At 40.0% G+C, this 15,890-nt stretch overlaps 1 protein-coding gene across 4 annotated transcripts in view; it reads left to right on the forward strand.

Moving 5' to 3' along the window:
- Positions 1 to 15,890, forward strand: part of ARHGAP10 (Rho GTPase activating protein 10) — a 152,205-nt gene that overhangs the window by 116,194 nt on the left and 20,121 nt on the right. For 3 of the 4 annotated variants that reach the window (XM_074905910.1, XM_074905912.1, XM_074905911.1), the window contains one exon: positions 11,751 to 11,913. In XM_074905910.1, coding sequence (XP_074762011.1) covers positions 11,751 to 11,913 — 163 coding nt within the window. Of the gene's footprint in view, positions 1 to 11,750; positions 11,914 to 13,879; positions 13,954 to 14,190; positions 14,255 to 15,890 lie in introns of those variants that run through there. The other variant, XM_074905913.1, reaches the window with a different exon arrangement.

Raw genomic sequence — 15,890 nt, forward strand, 5'->3', positions numbered from 1 at the left:
TTTTCTAAACAAACCAAAATATACTCCTTTAAGCCACAGTGCTTGCTGATGCTTTCTTCTATTTAAATAACCTCTAGGTGTCAAAATTTTGCATTGGCACATACATGGACATAGCACAGTAGTACCAGACAGGGGGGGTTTGGTTTCGTTTTTAAGGCATTTGTCTCCCATCCCCTGACTCTGGAACTCAAGAGGCATATGGGGTGTTTGCAATAGCTGCTGCTGTAAATTTTTATATTTATAGTGCTTTAGAAAAAGATTCTTGTTTAGAATTATAAAAGAAATAAAAATTAGAACTGCTATTTAACCCTTTAAACCTTGTGCTAACTTCTATTACCCTCCAAAGTATTTAGGGAAGCCAAAGTATGAATGCTATGTTAGTGTTGAATAGGAGTATCTCCTTCTGATTTTTTTGTGGGAATTGGAGTGAGACGGTGTCTTAAATTGGGTGATAAATTAATTAGCATGAACTGCTGTGGCATTCAGTTAAATTACTTCATCAAAGTAAATATGATAGATGTAATGGTTACATAGCTTCCATGAAGTATTCCCTATCCCTCCTCCTCCCATCCCTTCCTGCCCCAAACAAATAAGTAAAAAACCATAAACTTCATTTGGAACTACTGAACATAAAGCCTGGATGTTAGAGAAAGCCTTGTATTTATAACAAGGAGACTGGTCTTCAGGGCTGGAACAGCCCAGAGCAGCAAGGTTGCAGGTGTGAAACCTGGCCTTGAACTCTTTCTATTTCTGAATCTGCTGCTTGGAAGTGTTTCTGTAACCTGGCGCGTAGTAGGGGAAGTGGAAAGAAAAGCAGCTACATAGGCATATCAAAAAGCCGTAAGGGCTCCTAACGCTTGCTTACAAAGCTATTGTTAACGGCTGAGCAGAACACACAGCTATGCTGTTACAAATAGGTGCACCAATATTAGTTGTGAGGGGAAGATCAGGATGATTGCTGTTTGCCGTGTACAATTTTGAGATAGTTTGTATTTCACCTTGCTGCAAGAATAGTTCCCGTAATTCTGTGTGATCTATCACGGCTTTTTCCACTTGATGGCTCTCGGTCAGATGAGTGCTAGACAAAGTAAAAGTCGTTTTGGATCTACTGCCAGTAAAGGTGAAGCTTTTTCTTAGGTTAATAGTGGCTATGTATAGGGTCCCAGTTTCCTATTAGATAATCAACTTCTGCTTGGGAAGCTTTGGGTCCATAGAAGATACTTATTTTCTTGGAGGTATCAAATAATTTTAGTCCATGTTTTGTATACACAGTGTACGTTGTCTGGCCATTGTTGTAGCTGTGAGTAATATACTTGCTACAGCCTACTTGCTCCACAGTTAATCTGAAATCAGATTTAACTGTCATAATGTGGTAAACGTATCCTAACTTTTATTTTTTTTTCAAACGATGTATGTCAGATCTTCATGGTTGCTGTGTGAATTGCCTTAGAATCACCGCCAGTGCTTGTCCACTTTCAGTATACGAAAGTTAGAGGCTGTAGATGTGTACAAAGTAAACACATCCACGTGTACACATACATGCACACAGCAGGAGTCAGAGGTGTAGGGAAAGGGAATTTGAATCGATTTAAAATTGAAATTTGAATTTAAAGAATGAATGGGGAGTTCAGGAGAAGGGGTCAGTCTTTCCTTGAGGCCTGGCATTATTAAAAATCTCTGATCTCCTGTAATAATCCTTCATCTCTTTAATTCTCTACCTTCTGCACACAGACGTGCAAGAGCACATAATACTGTAAGAAGGCCAATTTGGCATGCTAAAAGCCATTAATCCCGGGCATGGAAGTCACTGACGTATCTTTGCTACATGCCAGCTGTGCCCTGGCCAACCTCTGTTGGTTGAAAGTAAATGCTGTCACCCAGCACACAAGAGTGTAAGTGAAATGAAGACTTCAAGCTGTTCAGCTCTCCAGCCAGTTTGCTGTGGATAAGAGTTGCATTTCACCGAATAAGGTGTTCCTCACATGGGGTGCTCTTGCTTCCCTTCACTGGTGACAAAGATAAGAACTTGGAGGGGGGAGATGGTGAATTTTCTGACAGGCTGTTATGCAAGTTAGAAGATATGATTCCTCTTCCTGTTTTGCTCCCACTCTGTCAATGTTTTTTAGTCCGTCAGGAAAAAATGTATTTTTAGTCTTCCTAAGCTTCTGGAAGTCTTTGTCCAATTTAGCTCTTCTTTTTCCCTTTTATTTTCTCTTTTCTTCTTTTGAAAATTGCACTTAATGCAAAGTGAATTACATTACTGTCATTTCTTTCCTTCCCAGCTGTACTTGCAACTTGCTGAACCAAGAAGGAGGTTGAGTACTTAGGGGATATCATGGAGAATAGTGGTGGGACTAGCTTGGCTAGAGTTGCAGTCTCATCGAAGACTGCTTGACAGTAGCCAAGTGAATTAGCCTCAGAGACCATGTTAGTGGGAATCCGCAAGCAAGAAGATGCCTGGCAAGTTTGGTTATCCCACCGAGCAAGTAGGTTTCTGTTGTTCTGTAACGGGTGCAAATTCACTGATGAGCACATTCACCTCTTCTCTCTCACTGGCCATCAACAGAGTTTGGTGCTGTCCGTGTGCTTGTACAGCCTCCTCGATCCATCTCTGCAGCCTCCCTTCCACAGTGCAGCTGAGGCTAGCCCTGAGGTCTTGCCAGATGTGGAAGAAAAAAAAAAAAAAATAATAAAAATGTTGCACTGGGCGACATCTAGCCTCGGAATATCAGGCACGGATAGTGGTAGAAGAATCTGGGCATGGAAGAAAATGACCTAACTGCATTGAGGTAGCAAGTGTGTCTTCCGATTCTCCTGCCTTTTAAATCATGAGCTGGGAGATTAGGAGGTTCCTAAAGAAACGTGTCACCTGGATGTTCAGTTAAAACAGCTGATAAAACTTCCTTAAGGGCTGCTTAGCTTGTTTCCAGACATCTTTTTAATAAGCCTGAGGCATCCTGCTTCATTCATTCCTCCACTGAAGTCACTGTTACGGCAAGGGAGAGAGGTGAACAAAATGAGAAAGGAGGCACAGCCAAGTGTCAGCAGCATACCGAAAATGTTTCAGAGTGGCTTTCTTATGAGAGACCTGTCACATACACAGTGTGAGAGCAGTTAGTCTTTGTCATTATCCAAGTACCACCACAGGTTTTGAAATTATTGGTAAGAAACTTCTCCTTTTAATAAGTCGTGGGAAGTAATTGCAAGTGAAGTAAGCTAAATGGCAAGAGAAGAAGAGACAACAGCATGGTATTATCTCTGTTTGACAGCTCAGGAAAAAGAGTATGTGAACACCTTACCTTTTTGGGGGTGGAAGGACCCTGACAGAGACATTTTCCAGCTGATCAATGGCTGAATTGCTAACACAACAGAAAAGAAAAAGATACATGGAAGAACATTTTCATGGCCTTTGGAGTTTTTGTTGCCGTTTAAGAAGTGCTGCTGAATTAGGGAACTTTTAGCCCTGATCATTGTACCCCTTTTTGATCTGCTTTGCTTTTTCACAGTTCTCACTGATCAGGCTAGAGCCGTTCTGTTGGTAGGTTTCAGTACAGGTCTGGACTATAGGTAAACATTGCCTAGGAACTTAGGAAACCCAAAACACGCAGTGCCGCTACCAAAAAACTATGAAAGCTTTGGGACAATCCATTTATTGTCAGAGTTTTCAGGAAGTAGCTTCAGTTCATCACTGCATTTTTCAGCCATGAAATTAATGTATGGCATCTGGCCAGCCTGGTAAGGCCGGAGGTTGTGTGCGGTTTCCTGCCAAGCAAGCTCTGGTTAAAAAAGTGAGTAATCTTTGAGTTTAGATACTGCTCTTGTTATCTTAATATACACAGATCAAAAGAGGAACCCCTCTGCATGCTTGTATCTGATTTCTGTTGTGTTTCAAAATTTAATTATGTGATATAAATTAACACCCCGGCCTTGTATCCGTGACTGTCTTGAACTGTTTTTCCACAGTTTGAGAAATAAATTGGCTTTCTTTGCCCATTTTAGTTTTAGCTTGCTCAGTGAAAGGCTTACCTACAGTTCCATGTGTCTTTGGGATTTTATTGATATAATATAAGCAATATTTCTCCTGAATTTTGAGAGAGGACCTGCAGTAAGGGAGATGTTTATTGCAATAATTGCTCGCTATTACAGGTTAAGTATATGTCTAGAAAGATGCTTGTTTAAAGTTGAACTTTGCGTTTTAGAAATAAGCAAAAAAGTATCAAAAAGGAGAGTGGCAGGGGCATCGTCCCAAAACCCCACTTGCCTCTAAATGACTTGCAAATGAGCACATTTCTTTCCCTTTCCTAGCCCCAACTCAGACACCCACCCTTCTGGCTACAATTCTTGAGTTGCATCAGCCAGTCTTGAGGCAAATTCTGTCTAGTGCAGCTTCCTCCTTTTTCTGACGTATCTGAATCATTATGGAGTTGGGAAAAACAATCTTCCTACAGAAAAACTACTTTGTGCCTAGGCTACACATGCTTGTACATGCACCCATTTGAAAAATATATCAGAGTTGGTCTTTAGGTAAAAAAAACGTAGTCAACGCTAATAGTTGTGTTAATTATTTTGTCTGAGAGAAGAAAATAGCTGGCGTAGATTATAGAATTCTTACTGCGTGTGTTTTGAAATATAGCATGGAACTGATGGATATGTGGGCTGGTGCGGTCCATTTGCTCCGTGAAAGCTCTGTTGGTTTTAGGGTGTGTGAGTCTGTGATGTCTAAGCTTATGTAAGAACTAACTCTATACTAAGGCAGTACTGCACTGTATAGGGTTTGCTACACAGTGAGGATAATGGATACTTTTTGATAACGAAATGCGGTAATATAAAGCTATTTTTCTGACCTCCAAAGTACCCATTAATCAGGAATAGTGAAATAACCCTCTTGCTTAGTTTTAGCATTCTCTATGATTATTTTTAATCAAATAATAGACTGTTGTTAGCTTGCTTTTACGTGGTTTCACCTTAGTTTGGAAACTTATGTGTTTAAATAGCACAATTTCCGTAGTCTGGAGGTGAGTAATAAACAATTCTGCTGACCAGTTTCAGTGGTGTGATAAACAAAAGTACACAGTTTGTTAATTTACTCAGAAACAGATTACTTCATTAATTCAGAAAGCTTTAAAAAATTTGAAGAAGAGTGCCTGAGTTCACCTGGTGCTTGGCGTGATTACTGCAAGATGATTTGTACCGTAAATAGACAAGAGGTAATGGTCCAGGCCAAGAGGGAATGGCCTCGAGCTGCCCAGGGCAGGGTCAGGCTGGCTCTGAGGAAGGATTTCTGTGCAGAAGGGGCTGTTGGGCGTTGGAATGGGCTGCCCAGGGCAGGGGGGAGTCCCCGGGATCCCTGGAGGGGTTGAAGAGTCGGGCTGAGCCAGCGCTGAGGGATCTGGGGGAGTTGGGAACGGTCAGGGTTGGGTTGATGGTTGGACTGGAGGAGCTTCAAGGGCTTTTCCAACCCAGAGGATTCTGTGCTAGTGAACAAAGGATGCAGCCCTGTATCTAGAAAAGGCCCTTCTTGACTGTGGAATCCTCTGATCACTCAATCACATAAAGCTTTCTCCACGAGTGTTAACTTCTAGCTTTCCAGGAATGGCTGAATCCTTTCCAGAGTGACTGGTACTTCCTATCATGGGATCACTTTGTTTTATTAGCTGTGTGAGACAACTTATCTTCAGTTACGTTTTTCATGCCTGTTCTGTGGATGCTGAAGCTCTAGCACATGGACCTACGTTCTCACTTGGCAGAGGATATTTACAATACTCATATTTCTTCTCTGTCCCTGATCTATGAGATTCCTATTAAAATGAAAACATAGTACATACCCACAAATTAACATAAGAGCAAAGCTACTTTCTACTTGGTTAAACTTCTGTATTATTGTGGGAAGTTAGCTATTTACGGTGAATGAGTGTCTGTTATCTCAGAGCTGGATGCAGCTGTGATGCTGATGGGCGAGGAAGGGTGGCTGCACAGCAGCACAGCTGCTGCTTCCCCAGCTCATGATGCAGAAAATGTCAGACTTGAAGGTAGAAATAGGGATTTTGCAGCATCTTTAATTTACTCTCCTCGGTAATCCTCCCCATCACCCCTTATATCTACAAGAAGACCTGTGTGACTGTCAAAGTAGAATAAGACATGTCTTTTATCCTCTTATTTTGCCATGATCTGTGTATCCGATGAATGCTTAAAACATATGACAGTTCTGTTCTGCCCATTCTGCGTATCTCAACAGAAACTGTCATACGTTCCTCATTCACTCCAGAAACATTCACTTTCATAAAATGTTTTCATCCTCTGGCTACCCTCAAACTATAGACGTTGGTTGTAATGTTGATGTTAGATTAATCTTTCTTTTAATAGTAAAGTATGTAATTCTTTAGTTTACTTATGCTGAAGTTGGAAGAAAACTGTCACTCAAGCAAGTAACTGATAGTGGTTAGCTCTCTGGTTTTCGTAGGTTTTTTTATTACAAATGTTTTTTCTTATTTAGAATTCTTGGAGTAAAGTAAGGATCTGATTATTGACACTGCCAAAGTATTTCAGGTTTTTTCAACTTTGGATGCCAACAAAAAATATTCTTAGACTAGCCAGATGGAAAAAGGAGTAAAAAAGGCAGCTGGGAGGCATGTCATGCTCAGTTAGGTAGAAGCTGAGTTCAGATTGCTGGTATGGAGGGTCTGAGAGCCTTTAATATCTGAGGCTCATCCAGACAAAAGGGAAAAAGGAATGAGGGTTACATATTTGCTCGAGAGAAACTACATGAGGTAAGTCTTGGTCTATATATGTACTTTCTTACTTTGTGGGGATTTTTCATTATGAGAAAGGGTGACACGAGGTGAGGAAGGAGGAAGGATATTTGGGTTAAAAACCAAATGGTAAGTAGTACCAGCTAACCACAACCAGTAAATGGTTGAGATCAAGCTAAGCTATCTTATTTTCTAGATAGGGCTGCTGTGAACTGTGAACAGCCGTAGAGGCAAGGCATGGATATCTATTGCAGAGGCACAGTGAAAGCTCTAAGGCTTGGATGAGTGTTGTGATTAGAACAGTGAAACAAGAAGATCATTTAGATGACAGTTTAAATGGAGCCGAGCAGTCAAAAAATTTAAATAGTATGCAAAAGGTGGTGAAAATGTAAAACAAGTTTTAACTCCAAGAGTAAAATTGGATCTTACACCTATTTGTGTAGGATGAGGAGATGAATCGTAGAAGCAGCTTGGTGGCAGCTCTAGAAAGATGGCCAAGCTGAAGGCCAAAGGCACTCGGAGGCTTCCCACAAATACGAAGAAGAAAGGGTGAAGAGTTTGATGGCTGGAGTGTTGACAAAAACTTGAGACGTCATAGAGACTTACTGCTTTTATACTGAGAACCCTCATGCCCTTCATCTGTTCTGCCTCTCTTTGGCACCTAAAGATAAGAGTGTAATGGAAGAGAAAAGGGAGGGGGATTGACATTTTTAGGGAGAGAAAATGGAGGCACTAAGAACACCAAACTGTATGTTCAAAGGATTATATAAATTAGCTTTAAAATAATTCACATATTCTCTGTTTTATAGTGTAAGACCTCATTACAGTTCAAGTGGTAGAAGAGAAGAATAGGAAGTTTCTGGAGCTCCTCTTCGGAAGGACCTGTCAGTCCAGTGTGGCAGTCAGCCTTTTCATAGAAGTGGGAAATCTGGCAGTGCTGCTCACTGGAGAGCAATGGTGGCGGGAAAGAGGAGTGAGAGAAACAATAAAAATATTAGGGAGCCCCTGACCTCTGAGGTAAAATGAAAAGCATAAAGTTGATTCAATTTTAGCAATGCTCTTAAGCACCCTTTAAAAAACAAACCATGTCAGAACTTTAAAGGCTTTTTAATCTCCAGCAGTTTAGGATCTTTACCTGCTCCACAAAGCAAAATACAGGAAAGGGGGGAGAAGGAAATGGGTAGCAGTCAATATGCATTACAAGTTTTGAAGAACCCTTAGAAAGAACTTAGCTATCAAAATTTGATTCCCTGATGATTTATAATCATCAGGATCAAGCAGAAATCTTCACAGGTAGGCCTGTTGCAATACTTTGAATAATGTGAAGCCATCAAACTTAAAAAAGTTCTCTGGTCGTGGGGTTGTATGGCCTGGCAATGTCAATTTTTAAAACATGTTGTAGCGTGCTGAAGAAGTTTGAAGAAACTGGAGGAGTGCTAATATAGCAGCAGTGTTTAGAAAGGTAAATACAAATCCTTGATGATATATTTACACATGGGACAAATTTAAGAGGAGTTGCAAATAATAACAATGGCAGTTATATAGGAGTTATGGTCACGGGCTAAGATGCACCCATTCAAACAAAATATTCTTGGTTGTCTTGAGAAATAAATGGACAGATTTTTGGAGGAAAAAGTAGCCTGTAGCTACAGAATAGAGGACTGCATCCTTAAAAACAGTGACTCTGCTAGTCACAGTGGGCAGTTGGCTCATCATAAGCTATTAATTTAAAGCTGTGGCAAAAAAAATGCCAGCCTTGGATGTACAAACGGGATTGATGAGTAGGAGTAAGCGGTGGAAAAAGTGGCACTCGTGGGACTGTAATACAAAATCATGAACTCAGATCTGACGTACGCTCTTCAGAGGGAACTCTGGGACACTGTAACAGGTTTATAAAGCAGGTGCATGATTCCAAACCTGCAAAATCCCTTATAGTAAGAGATTTATTGTTAAACTTATGAAGGAGATCATTTAAATACCTTCACACAGCACAGAAACTGGTTATGAGAGATACTATAATTAGTAGCAATGCGTATTACGTGGGTCATGCCTGAAAATAAAGCCTAACGAAGTGAAGGTATGTGCGTTAATCAGTGAGTATGTTAATTAGCAGCCAATAGATTCTCCATTACCTTTATAATCCGCTGATGTCTCCAGACAAAGATTCTTTGGAAGATAGAGTTTTGGCCCAACATGAGATGGGCGTTAATCAAAAGCAGGTTATTAAGCTTAATAGAGGTAACTAGATCCAGTTCTATGGCTTCTGCCATGTACAGGAGTTACTGTAATTTCTGAACTTACCAGAACTTTGTCACCAACATACGAGGTGAAATCTTTGTACTGTTGAAATTAGAGAAATGGCACTCTATTTCAAAGACTTAGGTTTTGAGCATATTTTGGTTTTAATCATGAAAATGTTCTAGATGATCATTAGTCATCTGTTTTTGCAGTTACACAGAGTTGCCTTTTCCTGAATAAAGGTATTGTTTTACTTTATAAAGACAGACAATTGAAAGCATCAGAAATGTAAAGTATCTCTGAACATGTTTTTAGAGGATGTTCACTTAATCCTATTTAGAATTTAGCAGGCGTTTTCCTGTTTAAGTACCTGATTTGTTTTTAGAGTTCAAAACCTGATCCTGTTCTTGAAAGTGCAACGCAGTATTGACCATGAGAAAACACTGTCTCAGGAAGGAAGGGAAGGAAGAAGTAAAATTTCAGGAAAGATTTAACACAGCTTTGCTTACGATAATGTCAAATGCAACTGCTGTATACTATAGACTCCAGTGTGCGTGACTGAAGTGTTTAGTGTTTTTTAACTTTTTCTATGTGCTCTAAGAAATGATTCAACAGAAAAGCCTTTGCTTTCTGTAGGGAGGTGTGGTGAGTTGGGCATATTCATAGTATTAAAGAACAGATGAATATTCCTTTCTACCGCTGTTTTAGTAATGTTAAGTGAATGGTTGAGGTAGACATGGCCTTCTAATCCTGTGTATGGAGTTTGATAGTCTGGGTTGCATTAATACTTTGAGAAGAAATCGTGAGGAATTTGAAGGACTTAAGTCTATTTAGTTTTAAGGAATTCAGTTTCTTTATAAAGTCAAATTGCAGTATTACTTTCTAATCCCTCAGATCTTTATCATTGTGACACATACGTCTGCAAATGAGATGTAATTAATTAGTTTTTACCTGATACTCCTACAGTTCTCATGTCATGTCATGCAAACGTGAGCGGCAGCATTGTGGCCTAGTTGAGCAGGATTGGGCTGGAGTGTGACTGACTCACCTTCCCAGGTTAAAGTTCTCCTCCGAGGAGCCTATCATACTTTGTTACTATGGGCTGATTTAGATCCCTAAATTAGCAGCTGCTTTAGGGAGAAACTTCCAGATGATCACTTATCATTTCAGTGTTTTCACTTGTATGTCGTTTTGCTCCCTAGGGAAGTTGTTCTCTGAGAGTTGCTGGGAGGTGGTGAGGCTGGGGAAGCAGGCGAGTGCTTTGTTAGCAGAAGAAATTGGACTGGTTGAGGCAGTAATAAAGTTACGAGAGGGATTTTATCCAGTGAAGGTGGCTTTCCATTGTCCATGTTTCATTGTTGTTGCATTTTTAATTAAGGACAAAATGATTTCTTTCATTTATTATTGTAAGAGTACTGCTTAGCTTGATGGAGTAGAATTAATCTCAGTTGTTCACTGTACAGATGCTAATTAATTTAGAATTAGTAAGGCTGTACAGGAATTTGCCTTATATAGTGCGGTATAGAGGAGATGCAGCTTGTCAAGCGAGTCCAATATTTTAACAGCTATTGATCATATTATTGTGATGCTGTGTTAGGACTTTGTTGTTCATTTTTTTCCCCAAAGCTTTTGGCCCCGAAGGAGCAGAACTCTTTATTAAGACTGTGGGGTCAACGGTATCTAATCCACACTAGATGATGTTATTTATCAGAGCTGTGGGCTGTGTTCATGAGCACCAATAGGAATAGGATAGACAGAGGAGAAAAGGAAAGGATGCAGGGAGCCTTGTAAAGGGTGGTTAGAAATGACCCTTGTTACTGTTAAATATTAATATTCTGAAAACAGTCACAGGCCCCATTTGAGACTGCGGATTAGCTTTGCTGGACACGTTAATGTTTGCAATCATCCTCATTTCATAGACCTCTTCTAGAATTTACAAAATGTACAGCTGATATTTAAATAAAAATTTAAAAGGGAAAAGCTCTGTGGGTGAAGGTTAGCTTTTCGGTGAAGAACGTGCTATTTGGCCAGATGTGTCAGCATGGTTTGCAGTGAGGGTTGTGACACATTGGTAACTTTTTCTTGCTGTCTGCGGGATAGGAATGGTGCTCCTTTAATGTTTTCTTAAGCCGTCATATCTGAATGTGTTGTCTCCTAAGTCACGTTCTAAAAGTAGCTTATGAAAACGAATAGTAGACCAGAATACAATGAGTTCTCTTTAAAGTAACACCATTAAAAAGGTGTAATAAAAGTAACGTTCTTGGGTGTTGTGCATTTGTTAGAGATCTCCTGCTTATTCTGACCCTTCTAAATTTCATTGTTTCATGTTTAATAGGACTGTGCTTATGGTACTTGAGAGCAATCTTTTCTTCAAATGTGTATTAAGTTATTTTTAGAGAATATGTTTTTAGAGAGACACGCAAATGTGTATAGCCTGAGCTATTTTGTTATCTGAAGTGATGCATTTGTCTAAAAATAACCGCCCAAAATCTAGCGGTTCAACCACATAAAACCCATGACGAGAAGGGGACCAGGAAAAGGTTGTGTTGTGAAGATAGCCTGGTGATAATTGATGGGGGAAATTGTGCAGTGGTACCTTTTGGGGAAACGCTGGGGGATTGCTTGTCCTCCAAAATATCCTGTGAAGATGGGACAGTAAGGTTTTTTTCTCGTACATATTTCAGGGTATTGTTACCAAAGCAGCTTCTTTGGCTCATGAGAAGTTTCATTTAGTATCCTCCTGACTTGTGCTCTCTTTTCTAGCTGACAGTCACAGCTCTCCCAGAGAAGACACCCCAACTGGGAGCATGGATTCTCTTTCTTCCCAGTCTCCGACACCTGCCTTCTCTAGTAGCCCTCCCGGGCTGCTGGATGGAAATCACCTTATTATGGACAGTGGAGATCTTGCAGGCTGGACAACAAATCTGTAAGTAACCTGAATATTAAGTAATGATTTTTCCACTAGTGTGGTTGTTCCCATGAAACACATTTCCCTTTTCAGTTTCACCAAACTGAAATGAGTTTTAGAAATTACATATAGTTAGATTTTCTTCTACTGCAAAAAGGTATGTGTTTATATGTTGTGGTGGAGCTTAGAGGCTACTTTAATGTTTGTAGGAAAGAAATGTTCTCCAGAAGCCTACTGCATTTTACTTTATTTCAAAATTTTAAATGGTGGGGTTTTTTAGGCAATGAATATGTAAGTTATTCTCTGTATGATGTATCACCCTAGTTTTATTTCAAGACTATGTTAAACTACGCTTAGATGCAGGGCTATTAAGATTTAGTGCCAAATTTTGGGTTTGGATAAACACGCTGTAATAATGAGTGTGTGCTCAGATGCTGTTGTCTAAGAACAACGTTATCGTTGTTAACCTCTTATTAACAAGTTAAATGCCTGTTTTCCAGTGAAATTGCAGTCTGTCGCTTTCAGTAGGCTGTAGATGTTCAGTTTCTGAGCATGACTTTGGTTGAGCAAAAATGGACATTGCAATGTTAGTCCTCTCTCTGTGATACATATTCAGGTTTGATACATAAAAAGCTGAACATAACTTGTTTTTTAAATCAGAAGTTGAACTTGAATTCTCTGGTTTGCTATTCATACAAACTTTAACATATCAAGACAAAGTTTTCCAGTCTTCAGAGCCAAGAAGATGGAAGGAGCAGGTCTGGAGAAAAGATTTGTTACAAATATTTTCCATAATGGTGTTCTGAGTAGCCTTTCCTGCTGATGAAGCAAGTGTGTAAAATATATGTGTATGTAACACGTGAGAATATAGAGATAGCCATACGATGGGTTTATATTTCTGTATGCATACACAAATAAGTAACTGCTGATTAGAGTGCTTATTAGTTAGAACAATATTTTCTCAGACGTATTGAAAGAATTCCAGACTTATAGGTACTTTACATAAATGTTGTTTCTGCAGTAGAGGACTGAAGTTACTCTTTCCTTATCCTCTGTACTGTCCAGTAGTAGTGGGTAGGATTAACAGTGAGTTGTATTTGATGAAAAGAGGTGCATGTGTGGAAAACATGCTGTGGTATAAAACTGGAATGTCTGTGAAAGCAAGCATAGCTGTTAAAGAACATTGATAATATCACTTCAGAGAATAAAAGAAGGAAGAGTTGGTTTTATCCAGAGGGTTCAGAAACTTAAGATGTTTGAAGGAACATTGCATTTTTTGCATTTGTTAATTTTCATCAAAAACTATACTGTACTGCTCTTTTGGAAACTCTGATGGCTTGAGGTTTTGTGCTTAGTTGCTAATAGTACTTAAACAGTTCTATTTGGAAGGAGAAGAAACAAGTGCATGGTATGTGCATCTAGATTATTTGACAAAAGCAGTTTCTTTCTTCTGCTCACCTGTCTGTGCAGCTTGCTTAAGAGCTACTTCTGTAACAAGCCTGAACATTGACAGAGAGTAGTCTGTGAATGGTGCATTCTTTCTTTCCTCTACTTTCTCTCCCCAGATTGGCTTCTCTTCCTTAGCTGTGATGACTCAGAGGGCCTTGCCTTAACAAAAAACCCAAACAAACCGCAAAACAAAACCCAAACCAGCCCCACTGTATTAATGCCAGGGGTAGATGTTAGGAGCAGAGAATGTACTTGGTGGACTTCAGGAGTCATCATGGGGCCCTGTGGGCAGGGAAAGGCGGTGGCTGACTTGCCATTGTGTCACTGTGGTGGCTCCCACAGCTCTAGGAAATGTAGCACTGGCTGTTGAGCTCTGCTTTGGTCGTAGACTGTTCTCATAAATTGGACTATCCCAGAATTAGGTGGAGAACAATTCTTTGTTTGTGCAGGATTTCAAAATGTTTTGCATTTTGTGCCAAATTGGAACCAAAACATTTCTTAAAGTCTCAGTATCCTCTCTAAAATGGTATTGCAGGTCTTCACTGAGCTCCAGTAAATACCACACTGAGTCTAGAGGAGATGGAAATACAAGAGGATCCGGTTTCTCAGGTTTCTGCTGATGTTTATAACACATAGGTCTTGTAAGAGATCGATTGCTACGGAGTTATGTAGTCAACAAGGTGATGGTGACTTCTTTGTGGTAGAAGAGTTGTTTCCTGGGGGAGGGATGTTGCATTGTGGGTCAAGATATGTCAGATATTTCAAGGTTGGTTTATATCAGTTGTTTGCTTTAAGCAAGAACATGTGATGGATAGCAAGAATACTTTTTGTGGTATTTGTTTTCAGGAAAGGAAAAGCTTTTTTTTTCCTGACTGATGGCCTTTGTCACCATGATGGTTCCTGGCAGAGTTTTTTGTGATGCGTGCCCTTTCCTTGTCCCACCTTTAAAAACAAAAGGAGCTACAGCTTCCAGCATGGCGAGAGGAGCACCCAATGAAGCCAAAGACACTCTCACCTCCTGGCTGACGCTAGGAGGGGACTGCATGGCCAGAGTGGTGAAAGAAGCTAAGAGAGGAAGGGCTATACCACCGATTTGAAATGTCTCACAAAGCCCTGACTGCTCAATTGTCGCATCGGTATTTAAAGATGTACTATGCATACGGTGTAACTGGAAAGTGATGTTTCACATATGTGCCATTTTGAAGCCCTGCTAAGCTGTTGGTTTTCATGTCTGTAAGTGTGTGTCTGCCTGATGCTAGATTTTCTTTGAAGGCTCTGTGTGTATCAGACATATGCCCTGTGTTGTCATGTACTGCCGTAGGGGTGAGTAGAGTTGGGTGATGGTTGGCTCTTACTGCCCACGGCAGGGGTGGTTCTCAGTGGAGACCCAAGTTTGCTGTTCTAAGATTATCTTGCATCCTAAACTTTTTTTCAACCTTTTTCCTGAAGATATTTTTAACTTCACACTTCCATCTAGAGCCAAATACTAAAAATAAATACATTTTATTTTTACATACACTCTATAGTAGAACATTGAGAGCTTTTTTTCCTCCGTCAGTCACAAAGTTACCGAGTAGTTTATGTAGACACAGGATTCAAACTCCAAATAGCCCAAGATGGGCAAATTACCTTTTCTACCTGATGGAGCACTGTGTCATAAACATGTATTGTTTGCAAATCCCTTCTATCCAAGGATGCTTAGCACAAGCTTGTCTCAGACATAAACTAATAATTACGGTAATTATCTGGATAGAGTATTCCTCTCTTGTAGTCTCTCCAGGGTTATGGGCATTTTTTTTTCTTTAAAGCAGAGCAGCAATGGTAATCTCAGTTTAATGTTAACCAAAGCCTTTGGGGTCTTTCTTTTTCCTCTCTGCTTTAAGTGTCCATACAGCTTGTCCTTAAGCTGCAGAATTAACCCTGTACAACCACCTATCTTTCTCAGGTTCCACTGGAACCACTATCAGAGTCTAATTTGCTCTGACAGAGCTCCAGGTGGTTACTGTTTCTGTAAGGAGAGCATGTTTCTGACTGTTTTGGGGCTGATGTTGGTTTAGTTTCACCAGCGGTATATTCTCAAAATGGTCATTATTTCCCTCAGACACAGCTAGTTCTGGGGGAAAGATAAAAGAGTTTGTGTTAGATGCACCGAGTTCCTTGCACGTTCCTTCTAACGCAGATTGCCACCATAGCTGGCGTTCTGAAAGTAAGCAGTGTCTTCTAGATGAAGTGCGGTTATCCATATAGGCATTTTTAGCAGTTTTCTTTGATCTGTGTCTTCTGCTATTTGAGAGACTGGAAAATGGGCAGTATTCCCTGTTTCAGGAATTTGTCAATATAAAAGTTTGTAAAGTAGAATGTACAAACCCAGTGATATTTTCCAAGTTGTGCCTTGGGGTTTAGCAAGTAGGTCATGTATTCTACCATTTTATTCCCTCCATACAGAATAGATAGATTTTTGTGACTTGTCCATAATATTATTCTGACCTGGATGAAAACAAAAAACCCTCCAACCCTAACTAAGCAAACTTCCAACCATCTTTTAT

The sequence above is a fragment of the Athene noctua genome, chromosome 4 (genome assembly GCF_965140245.1).
Source record: "Athene noctua chromosome 4, bAthNoc1.hap1.1, whole genome shotgun sequence".
NCBI classification, from domain to species: Eukaryota; Metazoa; Chordata; class Aves; order Strigiformes; family Strigidae; genus Athene; species Athene noctua.